Below are 12,830 nucleotides of genomic sequence, written 5' to 3'. Positions count from 1 at the left end.
GTGCAGCCTCTTCGATTTCTGCCATTTCTGTTCTGTTATTCTACTTCTCCATGTGTTGTTTTTATTTTAATTTGTATTCTTTACAGTTCTTATCGCAGTGCTGTGTATTCTGGAACCAGAGCTCTGGGAGGTCACTAAAGCCTTCTGTGCCTTCTCACGCAGAGAAGGATGGACATGCCAGATCTTGTTTGTCCTCGAGGCTGTCCCTTTCTGGCTTTCTAATGCTGTCATAACAGATAATTTTAACATTTTTCTGCTACTTGTAGAAACTCACTGTTCTTGTTTTTTAAGTCATCTTAGCAGACACTAAAAACTTAACTTCACCAAGTGTGAGGTAGGCATGTTCCTGTTAGACCTTTCCCTCAAGGGACTGCTCTGGTTATTTGGGTTTAAAACCCTTAATTTGCTCATCACCCTGGAATCATGAGTGTGGCATTTTCAAGCATGAATTTGTGTCCTTTTTTTTTTTTTTTTTTTAAGCTCTATTGCTGTTATCATTACTAAGCCTTCAGCAAACACCTGTGATCACACTTACCTGGCACTCAGGCTCACAGTTAAGCTGTAGACTCCTGTTTCCGCTCCCTTACTGTGGGAGAATACTTGAATTATACAGATTTTAGCTCACTGATTAAATGCGTGATGCTAGCGTGCTCACCCCCTTGGCAAGTAATCATGCGGTGGGGGACCTTGCCTGGTTCTGTTGCTCTCAGAGTTTCCGTGCCTGGAAGAGGGCTTGGCCAAGAGTAGCGCTAACCAGACGGGCAGAAGAATGAATTAAAGTTATCAGGAGGTGTCCGAGATCCTGGGAGAGCACAGGCAGGGTCAGAGGAGTTTTTCCTGAGGAAATAAGTACTGCATGAGGAGGTCAGGGCCAAGGGAATAGCTCACGGGAGGTTCCTGAATATCAGAATAAGCTTGGCATTTGAGGGGCCAGAAGAACAGCAGTGGAGCTGGAGCTAAGAGCTCGGAGGATAAGGCCCTGAGCACTGAGGATTTGCTCTCGTCATTATTTCGTGGGTACTAGTGAAAACACACACTTATTAAAAGGAGAGCAATAGAACATTAGGTAGTTGAGACAGTTAAGTCAAAAACCCCTCCTCTAGCTGGAACAGAGGTAGGCAAGAATAGAAACTGAAACCTCTTAAATATGGATTAATATTTCTCTTTAGAAAGTTGGGGGTCTGTTTGTAGCATTAGTACCCTGAAGTGGTAGTAGGTCGGAAATGGGGTTGACTTACTGGATGTATAAAATAAAATTTTGGATTCCTCGGGATGGCTTTTAGTCTGCTGCACCTCTTACGAGGTCCTCACGTGTTGAAAGGACGGCTTGGCTCGCTGGTGACGTCCACGGTCTCTCCCGCAGGCAACTCACTGACCTGCTCTCCCAGCACACAGGCTCTGAGTGACTGGTGCCATGGGGAGGTTGTTGTGGAGGGTGAAAGTATCCCCCTCTTTCCATAGGACCGCAGATTAATCACCCTTTAGCTGTGTGACCCTGGTCTAGTTAGCCAACCCTTAGGGTCCAGCGTCTGGGTTTATAAAAGGAACATTTTAATTCGGATGTTTGCAGGATAATTGTATAGATGCAGACAAAACCACTCACTTGTGCACATGTTAGGTGTTCTGGAGAGTTTTTACTTTTCCTTTAAAAAATATATTTTGTAGGATCATCTGAGAAGGGACTTCTGAACTCCGGAGTTTGAATACCTTCTGTTTCTCCCTTCCCTACCCCTGAAATAACAGCACAGGAAATTCTTTCACCTAAAGCTTTGATCCTTTATACTGAAGTCTACCTTGGGAACTGGAGGACACAGGAGTCCTAGTATCTTTGAAGTTTGACATCTCAGTGTGAGTGGAGGCTCTGGGAGCTGGTTTAGAGGGAGGCAAACATTTAATCCTTAGCCCCATGCCTTATTATAATGCCTACTCTTTGCTGAATCTAGTCTAGTACCATCTTGTGCTCTTGGTGTGAGATTAGAAAGCTGGTAAAGGTTGGCTGCTTCTTTCTCCTGAGCACCTGCTCTGTGTCCAGCCTATGAGGTGTAGGTAATCTTGTTCCTGTTCCACCGAAGCTCAGGGAGGCCACTTTCTCAAGCTCAATCGGTTATTCAGTATTAGAGCCAGGATTCAAGGTCATGTCTAACTGATTCTAAAACCAAAGTAAAACAGTTGGGCTTTTTTTTTTTTTTTTTTTTAACTCGTCTATTTTCTATAAATTTAGGTCCCAAATGAAATTCCTCTCTAGGAATTAGGCATTATCTACTACCCACATCCTAAGAACTACTGCGGAGGCTGGGAAATGTCTTTTAGGATCCAAAGCCTTTGGAAATGTTTTCCTCCACTGTTCTCCAGCCTGGTGAATGATCCCTTTTCAGCCCAGACACTGCCTCCGTGGAGCTGCTCATCTGATTCAGGCCCGGGGTTCTCTAGTCCCACAGTATTCCGGTCTCCTCTGTGACTTAGGGGTTTGGAATTCTTTATTCTAAAAGGAACGTCTCAGAAATGATCTCAGTGTCACAGAGAACGTGTGCCTCACTGTCACCGCCCAGCAAGTGAGGGCAGTGTGTATTCTGCGACTCACTTCCTCACCTATGAAACAGTGGCCCTACCTAGCTCATGCTCATTGTGTCGTCACCGCCACTTTAAATCTTCCCTGGTCAGGGCAGGCACTGTAATAGGCAGGTTTACTGGAAAATTTCAGGTGTGACTCGGAGATTCTGTTTTAAATTAAACAGTTCTGAGGGATTTCAAGTTTCCTTTCAAACTTATTTTTTAAAAGTAAACAAGCCTTCAAGTTGAGAGATGATTTTAAATTTCAGGTGAGTTTTCAAGGGTTGATACTTGATTGCGTGGGTGTTGTGATCAGCTGTGTCTGAGCCCCACCCAACTCAGTCCCTTAGGTGGTAGCAAACTCAAACATGGGGTAACCAGAGAGAGAAAGAGTAAGAGACATGTTGGGCTTTCCAGCCAGTAATCACTAATGAACATCTAGGCAGTCTCCATTTTATAGTTTGATGATGATTTCTTTTAACATGTTATTTATTGATCACTTATTATAGGTAAGGCACTTTATGAATATTATTTTTCATCCCTACTTCTACAAGTGAGGAAACAGACTCAGAAAGCTTGGCTCCTTTATACTGAAGTCTACCTTGGGAACCGGAGGACACAGGAGTCCTAGTATCTTTGAAGTCTGACATCTCAGTGTGAGTGGAGGCTCTGGGAGCTGGTTTAGAGGGAGGCAAACATTTAATCCTTAGCCCCATCCCTTATTATAATGCCTACCCTTTGCTGAATCTAGTCTAGTACCATCTTGTGCTCTTGGTGTGAGATTAGAAAGCTGGTAAAGGTTGGCTCCCTTTTGTTTTCGATAAGGACTTTTTTCATAGTCCCTGTTGACAGAATGCTTTGGGCCCTAAGGAGAGATAACTAGTACTTGCCTCATTGGCTGTATTGACAAAATACTTGAATGTTCCTCTGACCTCCGTTTGCTCATTCCACCAATCTGGGTGCCCGCTGCGAGTGGCACTTCCTAGATGCAGATAAAACAGTGAAGACAGATGGGGTCCTTGCCCTCAGAGGTTCCAGTCTGCAGGTAGACAGGCTGTAAGCAAACATTTATAATGACAGATTATGGCAGTGCCCAGGAGGGCAGTGGAAAGGGCAAGGAGAGATCGTATGACTGAGGGGGACTCCTCTACATGGCTGGCGTGGGAGTCGTGGCCTGAATGATGAGGAGGAGCAATCCAGGAAGGAAGGAGCTCAGAGTGTGATACTGTGGAAAGGCCACCACAGCTTGAAGCTTAGTGAGCCGGGAGAGAAGCAGCATGGCACAAATCGGGGAAGTGGGCAGGGACTAGTGGGATAGGCAGGGTCTTTTAACCATGCCAGGAGTTGAGTTTTCTTTCTAAAATGCAGTGTTGGGGGGGTGTGTGCACCTGCACAGCTCAGTAGGATAAGTGTATGACTCTTGGTTTCAGCTCAGGTCATGATCTCTGGGTTGTAAGATTGAGCCCCCGGGTTCAGGCTTCCCACTCAGTGGGGAGTCTGCTTGAGATTCTCTCCCATTCTCCCTCTTTCTAAAAAATAAATAAATCTTTAAAAAAATAAAATGCAGCGCGACTCCATTAAAGATCTTTTTAACTGTGTGTGTGTTGGGGAGAAAGAGCTGGAGAGAGGCAAGAACGAAGCTGGGAAATTAGGAGCAGTTCTTTCATCCAAGATGCCATTTTAAACTCTGGAATTACAGTAGATTCCTGCCCTCATGTGTTAATTCTAGTTAAGACAGTTCACAAGTAAGCCAGTCATATCAGTTAGTGCTAGCTCTTATGCGTGAGATTAGAGAATGACATTTCAACTGAGGGGTCAGTGGCAAGAGGGAGCCAAGTGTGTGGTATCCTGGCAAGAAGAGTCCAGGTGGGACTTCAAGGAGCAGACAGCAAATTCTAAGGGTCTAAGGAGGGAAATGTGCGTGATAGATCAGAGATGGCAATTGAGATCACTGCTGGGGCAGATAGGGTAGGGAGAGGAATTTACGACATCTTCAAGCTTAAAAATAGTATCCACAGCCACCCGACAGGGTTCTGCTTGGGAGACAGAGTGTGTTCAGAGAGGATGCCAGAGACAGCCTGGGAGCTCCCTACCTCATTGGAGGAGAGAGGGGAGGACCAGCAAGGAGGGTTTTGAGGTAGGCAAACTAAGGGCACAGAGCTGTGGAGAGTGTTTCAAGGGGGAAGGAAGGGTCACTCATGTCTGGCACTGCTGGGACGTTGACTCAGAGGAAGATAGAGAAGTGTCACTTGGATCTGGCCACTTGGGATTCCTTGGTGACCCTGCAAAGAAGAAATTGGGTAGAGTGGTTCAGGAGAGACTGGAGAGGGGTAAAGAGTGAATTTGAGATTGAGGAAGTGGAGTCAAGTATTTGGAGACATTTCAATGTAGCAGAGAGCCGAGAAAAAGACCTTTACCGAGGAGTCAGGGGTGTGGGGTCAAAATATTTTGTTACTGTTTTTTACAAATATTCTACTAGATGCTTTAAAATTAAACTTTTAATTGTAATATGAGTATACAAATTTTAAATTTAAATTTTAAATGTATGATTTAAATTTACACAAAGTGAACATCTGTGTATATAAACAGTACTCAGACTAAGAAACCAAATGTTCCCAGAAGCCCCCTTGTTTCCCCTTCCATTTATTATCCTACCCCAAGGATGACCACTGTCCTGTTTCTAACACTGTAGATTAGTTTGCCTGTGTTTGCATTTTGTATAGATGGAACTGTTTAGTATGTGTTCATTTGTGCCTGTCTCCCTTCCCTTATTGCTAATCTGTATTGTCGATTTGTTTATTCTCAATGCCGTATTTAAGTACCACGATCTGTTTTTCGGTTCTGTTGACGGACACTTGGATTGGTTTCCACCTTGGGGCTGACAGTCATTCCGCTATGAGCCTTGAGGACTCCTTTTGGTGAATGTGTTTCTGTTAGGAATACCCCTGGAAGTGGAAGTGCCCGTTTATGTTGTACCAGTTTACACTGTGTGTGCGTATGTGCGTGTGCATGCATTGTACCTGTTGACACTTCTGCCAGGTAAAGTTAGAGTTCCAGTTGCTTTAAACCCTTGTCTACACTGGCTAGTATCCCGTTTTCCCATTTTAGCCATTCCAGTGGGCAGCGGGTGTAACATGTTCCGTTCTACTCTGTACTTCCCTCGTGACCAGGGTGAGTTTTTCAATCTGGGAGATCCTGGAGCATGCCTGTGTGCTGATGGGAAAGCTCTGGTAGAGATGGAAAGCTTCAAAAACTCTGTATACTCTTCAGCGCATTCCCCTCAGACTGCTTTTGTTATTATTTGACCGATCGTAGAATCAGGAGGACTTCTTATAGCCTGCAGAGCACCGGCTTCACAGTGGGAGCAATTCAGGTTCACATCTTGGCTTTACTACCCTCTAGCTATGACCTTTAACAGTTATTTCACTTCTCAGAACCTTGGTTTTCTCACCCAAAAATGGGATGAACATTTCCAACATGCCGGAATTGTGAGGCTCACGGGATAAAGGGCTGGGGAGTCCGTCCGTAGCTCAGCGTCTGGCAGACGAGAAGCATTTTTCCAGTGGAGAATGATGACTTTCTTCTTTACTTCTCAAAACATGTAATTACTTATCAGTTATTTCAAAGAGGCAGAGCTAAGCCATATTGATAGGCTTTCATAGCATTTCCTTTCAGAGTCATTGCAATTGTACTTTAATTGCTTTTTAAGGATAATATACAAGACGAAGCAAAGCCCATTCTGTATTAACGATCCACAACCTGGACCACTTCTCTGGGTGCACTTACAGGCCGGCTGCTTCGAACAATTCCCGGAATATGGTAGTGACCGCAGGCGGGCTTGCCAAGGAGCCGGTTTCTGGTTTGCCGTGTCGGAAACATACTTCTTCGAGGAGTGTGGGCATGGTGATTAGGTTTTTTAAAAAGGATTTTTTGTGAAGTCTTACACAGTAGGTTCATCCTAAGTCCGTTAATTCCGAGATCTTGGGTCTGTGGAAAGCCCATTGCTGCAGAAGTACCTTGGCACACAGCAGTTAATTAAAGTCTGAACAGATTGGAGGAGAACATTGGGGACAGGACTTTACTATCTTAGATTTGGGTGGTTAGCAAGGTGGCTTGGAGCTGCATCACACACTAGCCCTTATTTCCCTGGGGTCCTCACATTCTGAGCCTTCTACTCCATGGGTCCACTCTGACCCTTCTCTCCTCCTTGGGAAAGCCCATGACAACCACTGATCCCCTTAAAATGATTTGCCTGGGGCAAATGAACAAGTGGAGAAGTAACTGTCTTAAAATTACTTAGGATTCTAGAACTTTAATGGGGAGAAATCACATTATCTCCCTTCTTGCCTCTAACTATGGCTGTACTCAGCCTACCTGGGCTAGGTCATTCATCTTACCCTGTTATTAAAACTGTAATTTTCCTGTTCAGCAGAGCTTAGTGTCCCAAGAAATGCCAGTATCCTTGTCAAGCTGATAGACTCCCAGGTGCTGACTAGCCGTCCTGGCCCCGGCCCACGGGGTTCCTCTCCAGGGAGAAGGAGGTTTTCTCGTTCCCCTCAGCCCTGCACCTCCCCTCTTTCTCCCGGTCAGGCCGAGTGGAAGAGGAGGGCCTGGCAGATTTCAAACAAGTTCCGTAGGACAGCCGCCCACGGAGACTGTTTGAGGCTGAAATCACCCATCCACTTCTTTTCTGAAGAGGAGGGGGAGGGGACTGGGGGAGGGATTTTTAAGCTCTCTGAGAAGATTTGGTCATTTTCTTTCAAGATCAGGAGGCTTGCAGATCAGAGAGCGGAGCATCTCGTGGTGTCGCCGTAGGCAGAGCTCACTACACACCCCACAGTGTGTTCTGTGGGGTTCCATTTCCAGCCCTTCGGCAACATCATCAGATACCGAGGGGCTATCTGCCCAGGGTCGAAGGATAAGAAAATACCGCCAAGGAAGAAGTGTTTGGCTTGTATGGCAATGTTAAGGTGACCACTCTTTCCTTGCAACTCCCCGAAATAACCTCGAATGTAGTTGTTATTTAGACGTATCATTTTCCAGTTTGGCAAGAGAGGACTTTTAACTGACCACTTTAGGAAATGGTATTTAAATATAAGTCAAAAAGAGTAAAAGCGTGGTCTCCTGACGTTGGTGCCCCTGTCCGGCTGGGCTGTGCAAGTCTGTAGGCATTTTAGCACCGGAGACTTCCCACTGAACCCCTTTCCGTGCCAGCCCCTTCCCCGCATATACACGCGCCCAGGATAAGGCTCTGTCCTCCACCTGCATGAGGGGCCTAGGCAGTAACCCAGAGGCACATTTCAAGTCTTCTCCCAGAACCAAGTCCTTCTGAGCCTAGTAGCCAAAGACTTGCTTAGGCCGACAGCTCTGCTTTCCAGGCTCGTCACGGAAAAGATTAGAAGCAAAGTTGGGGCGCCTGTGTGGTTTAGCTGTTAAGCGTCTGCCTTCGGCTCAGGTCACGATTCCAGGATCCTGGGATTGAGCCCCATGTCAGGCTGCTTGCTTGGCGGGGAGCCTGCTTCTCCCTCTGCCTGTGCTGCTCCTGCTTTCTCAGTCTCTCTCTCTCTCTCTCTCTCTGACAAATAAATAAAATCTTAAAAAGAAAAAAAGAAGAAGATGATTAGAAGCAAAGTTGAGAGAAAATAGTGCTGAGGGGAAATAGGTTGTCTTGGTCCTCAGCTTGAGGAAGAGCTTTCTTCACTCTCCTGTCCAGATGGCGGAGTTGAGCTGGGCAGCAGCACTTCATTGGCCTGGAGGCCCTTGGGAGCCAGGACCTGGTGGGCATCCCAGTGCCCAGCCCGCTGCCAGTGCCCCCTGCGCGCTTGGGAGAGCATGGGAATCTAAACCACATACAGCGGGCTGGCTGCCGGTTTTTTCCTATTGATCATGCCTTACCAAGCAGGCCTAGCGCTCCTGTGGCAAAGGCCTCAGCTCTCAGAAAATGCCACATGCAGATTCCTTGTGCAGAGGGAAAGTTTGTTTCCTTCTTGTGGTTCACTGCATCCCACCCCCCCACCCCTTGCCTTTTTACTTCATTCGCTCACCTTTGTGGATGCTGTAAGCTTATCTTGGGTGACCTCTGTCTTCCCTCTGGGCCAATCTCTGGTGAAAGAGGTGACCTTTCTTCTGCCCTCAAACCCAGTGGGCAGGTCACCTTTACTTCCTCCTTCCCTCCCTCCCTTCCTTCTTTCCTTCCTTCCTAGATTTTATTCATTTATTTGTCAGAGAGAGAGAGCACAGGCAGGGGGAGCGGCAGAGGGGGAAGCAGACTCCCCACTGAGCAAGGAGCCCAAGGTGGGGCACCATCCCAGGACCCCGGGATGGTGACGTGAGCAGAGGGCAGACGCTTAACTGACTGAGCCACCCAGGTGTCCCAGCAGGTCACCTTTCTTTCTGCTCCTGGCCCTTACTCCTACCATTTGTTGCCAGCGTCCCTTCCTCTGCAAGCTCTTCATCTTTGGGGGTCTCCTCTGCACTCCATGCCTGCATCTGCATCTCTCTGTCTTAGTGACCTGAATCCTCTTCAGCTCCGCCCTTGTGTCTTCCTAGAAGTTTCTTCAGAGAATAGTTTATCTTAGTGTCTTCCTTACTTCTCCATCACTTTCCGACCTACGGCTGTCAGTCAGCTTCTGTCTTCCTTACCTGCTCAGGTGAAGAACATGCTCACATTTTCCTAAAACTAGGTCCATTAGGGATTTTGTATTCCTGTATTCTACTCTCTGGTCATTTGACAGCATCGATCATTTCTTCTTGAAACTCAAAACCCTCTTCCAGGTTGCCCACCTCTGAGCAGTCTTCCTGCCGCCGTTGTGCTGGTTTCCCCTGGTAGCCCTTTAGGTTGGGTTCCCCCAGGGGTTCTCTCAGGCCATCCTCTGAGACCGCCATCCATCTTCTGCCCGTTCTGGCTTTTAGTGCTGCCGGTGGTCTGAGGATTCCCAGACTTTCTCCTCAACCAGGACTGTCCCTTTGGTGTGGTGTCTATCCACCAGCAAGTCCCCGGCTAACAATTCCACTCTGTGTCCTGTTGCATAATTCAGAGACCCTGGGATTCGTCCAAGACTTTTCTCTCCCCCTTCCTCCACCACTTCAAACCACTGACACATCCCACGAGTTCTGTCAGAGATCTGTCTGTCCCTTTCTCCTCCTGTCTTGCCTCTGCTACACCAGCTGCCTGCTCCCCGCCTGCTTACTGTCAGAGTGTCCACTATAAAATGCAAATAAGATCACAAAACTTGATTACTTGAACCCCTCATTGTGTCCCACTGCCCATAGGATAAAGTCCAGTTTCCTTCCCCCGTGGTTTTTCATGGCTGCTTATCTACCTGCCCTACCCTCATCCACCCCACTCCAACATTCTGTAGTTTCCTTAATGCCATGTTGCCTGCTATTTGCTTTTTCTTGAAAATCCCTTTTACTCTGGGCTTCCTGATGAATCCCCAGCTGCTCCAACAGCAGGCTACGTGTGGCACGGCATTTGAGAAGTCTTCTCTGGTCACCCCTCCTCTCCGGAAGAGCCGCTTGTGTCTCTGTCTTCCAGCCCCCGGTACGCCGCATGAACCTCTGTTAAGGCACCTTAAATTTCTGGTCTGGGTTTTACATTTCTTGTTCCTCTCCTCAACCATGAACTCCTCAAGGGCAGGGTCTCGGCCTTACTCACCTAGCACTGGAAATAGCAAGGCACTGGCTTCACTAAAGGCTGCATGCCTGGGCGAGTGAAGATCCTGACAGAGGCCAGCAAGTCACTGCCACCTTGTTCCAAGGCCACTCTGCTTCTTGCCTTGCCCCTAGCTCCTTCAGGTACTTGACCCATTCTTCTGATTCTGTCACAGATCTCCCTGTCCTTTTTTGGAACGAGTCAAATGGTAATTGTGGGGAAACCTCTAGGTTTCCTTTTTATCTGCGCCTTGCCAGAGAAACTGAAGATGAAACATGGTTACAATGCTCAGAGCTTCGACTGATCCTTGTTTAGTGCCTCATAGGCTGGAGAATGTCCCCTGAGAAAAGGAAGCCCAGAAAGGTAGAACTTGTTGTAAAGGTGGGTATAGTCAAGTAGGGCTTGGGCCTGGGTCTTCTGAGTCTAGATCCTGTAATCCCTTGTTTTACTATACACGGTCTCAGATGCTTTTGTCAGCAGGTGAATTCAAGAACTGTAAAATCCCTCCTTCTGAGGGGGGCTGCACTGCTGTCACCCTTATCTTGCTAACAGAACTCATCTGGTTAACTGCTCTTTCCTTTGGTATTCCATGTGAACTATTCATTGCAATTGTCTTCTGGGAAGTTGGAGGCTTTAGACAACTAAGAGTGAGTCAGAGATAAATGTTGATGTGTAGGAAATGGACTGAACACAGTTATTTAAAATTCACATATTGTGTGATTCAGTAGTCTTTGTGGAGCCACCTGTCTGCTGGGCACTGACTGTCGTGGTCCGCGTTCACACAGGGGCCACAGGCAAGCGGGGGAGACAGGTGTGGGTCGCACATGCTCACAAAAGTGAACGAATTCTAGACCAGGAGTGTGGAGAAGTGCTGCAAGCTAAAAAGGCCCGAGAGACGTCGAGACTAAGGTTACAGCTGTGGGAGCCAGGCGGTTAGTTCCCCCTGCTGGGTTTCAGGCTTCCTCTGGGAGATGGCTAAGGTTGAACCGGCCGGCTTCTTGTTGTCAGTGCTTTCTAGCTTAGCACGTCTCTGAACTGCGATTTAACAAAGGCGCTTTCCATGAGTCAGGAGGCAGAGCAGAAGGTACCGTGCTTTTGTGTGAACTGATGATTGAGCAGTAACACTCATAAATGTGTCATTTATTATCTCTGTAAGCAGAGAGGTCAGGCTCAGAATGTACGTATTGACTGCCTTGGTCTACTGAGAAAAGCACACTCGTATCACAGCAGTGCTTGGCGTCGCCGTGGACCCTTTGCAACTGTAGATTATTCTGACATTTGAGGGATTGGATTTTCTTCTGTGATCTTAAAAAATCACCTGCCCCTTTGTCCCCAGTACCCATATTTGATATGTAAAACGGGAATCAGATTCTATAACTTCTTAATAAAGCCACAGAGGCCCCTGTTGCGCGAGGCCACAGATATTGCCGGAGTGTCTTCTGTGTGCGTGATGCTGCTCGGCAGGAGAGGATAAGGAGTCACCCCTGCCCTCACAGAATGTGCGGTGTAGCAGCCGCAGACAGAGCAAGAGACAGAGGGTAAGAGCATCTGTACAATGAATCGTTAGAGATGCTGTCAGAGAGGTGTAGGTAGGGCTGGAAGTACAGGTAAGAGTAGTTCGTGCTGCTGCCCGGAGGAGAGGAAATCAAGGGGAGCAGCATGGTCTAAGAAAAGAACGTTCGGTTTAGGGTCAGAAGACCTGGGTCTTCAGAATCTCAGTTCTCTGTATATTAGCTGTGTGGCCCTGACTTCTCTGAGCCTGGGTGGCCTCATCTATGTGAAGGAAATCGTAATACCCCCTTCGCGGTCAGTGTGAATACGGCCTCACACACGGTGCGCGCGTGCACTCAGTTGATGAAGTTCCATCTTCGCCGAACTCTAGGAGTAGGTCCTTGGGCCTGAGTAAAGTGGGTTTCAGGCCACTTTTAATTGCTAAGGCAAGTTTTTATTTGAAGTTAGATCTCCGATTAAACCAAAACAGGGATCAGCTGCCTTTTAGAGGTAGTGCGCCAACTTGGCAGCCCGTTGTCCTGGAGGAGCAGGTGTCTGTGCTCTCCTCCCGGGAATGGTGGCAATTGTGGTGAAGCTGGAGGTGGCAAGAAATCTGTGGCCCCTGAAAACATGTCCTCACCTCGACTCCCGACTTGGGCAGCAGGTGTGGATTGAGTATCCCAGCTCCCGTGTGCCCTCTGGAAGTGGGGGAGTGGAGCGAAGGTGTATCTTAACCCTGACTTTTCTCCCCTTCCTCCCTCACACCAGATTTTATCATGTGGGCAACCTGCTGCAACTGGTTCTGCTTGGATGGACAGCCTGAGGAGGCCCCACCGGCGCAGGGAGCCAGGACGCAGGCCTACTCCAACCCTGGGTACAGCTCCTTCCCTTCCCCAACGGGCTCGGAACCAAGCTGCAAGGCCTGTGGGGCCCACTTCGCAAACATGGCCAGGAAGGTGAGTGTTGACTTCTTGGCCTTCTTGGCAAGCTTGCTTCAACCTAGGCCCTCGGGCAAGCCTACTGACCCCTCTGTAATGCTTGCCACCTTGCCTTGGCCCATGTGGTGCCGGTAGGTAACCCACACCTGATACTATCACGAAAGTGTTAAAGGAACGCTAGTCAAAAGCAAAACATC

The 12,830-nt window shown here is 47.7% G+C and overlaps 1 protein-coding gene across 7 annotated transcripts in view; it reads left to right on the top strand.

Annotated features, from left to right (window-relative positions):
• The window catches only part of RFFL (ring finger and FYVE like domain containing E3 ubiquitin protein ligase), a 62,892-nt gene that overhangs the window by 34,233 nt on the left and 15,829 nt on the right, over positions 1–12,830 (top strand). For 5 of the 7 annotated variants that reach the window (XM_032843301.1, XM_032843302.1, XM_032843304.1 and 2 more), the window contains exon 2: positions 12,464–12,651. The exons of 1 other annotated variant lie outside the window; for it this stretch is intronic. In XM_032843301.1, the coding sequence (XP_032699192.1) occupies positions 12,472–12,651 (180 nt within the window). In that variant the 5' untranslated portion in view covers positions 12,464–12,471. Of the gene's footprint in view, positions 1–12,340; positions 12,360–12,463; positions 12,652–12,830 lie in introns of those variants that run through there. One more of the 7 variants, XM_032843306.1, reaches the window with a different exon arrangement.

The sequence above is a fragment of the Lontra canadensis genome, unplaced genomic scaffold, assembly GCF_010015895.1.
Source record: "Lontra canadensis isolate GAN:19392208 unplaced genomic scaffold, GSC_riverotter_1.0 scaffold137, whole genome shotgun sequence".
NCBI lineage: Eukaryota > Metazoa > Chordata > Mammalia > Carnivora > Mustelidae > Lontra > Lontra canadensis.
This window is presented reverse-complemented; position numbering and strand designations above follow the sequence as displayed.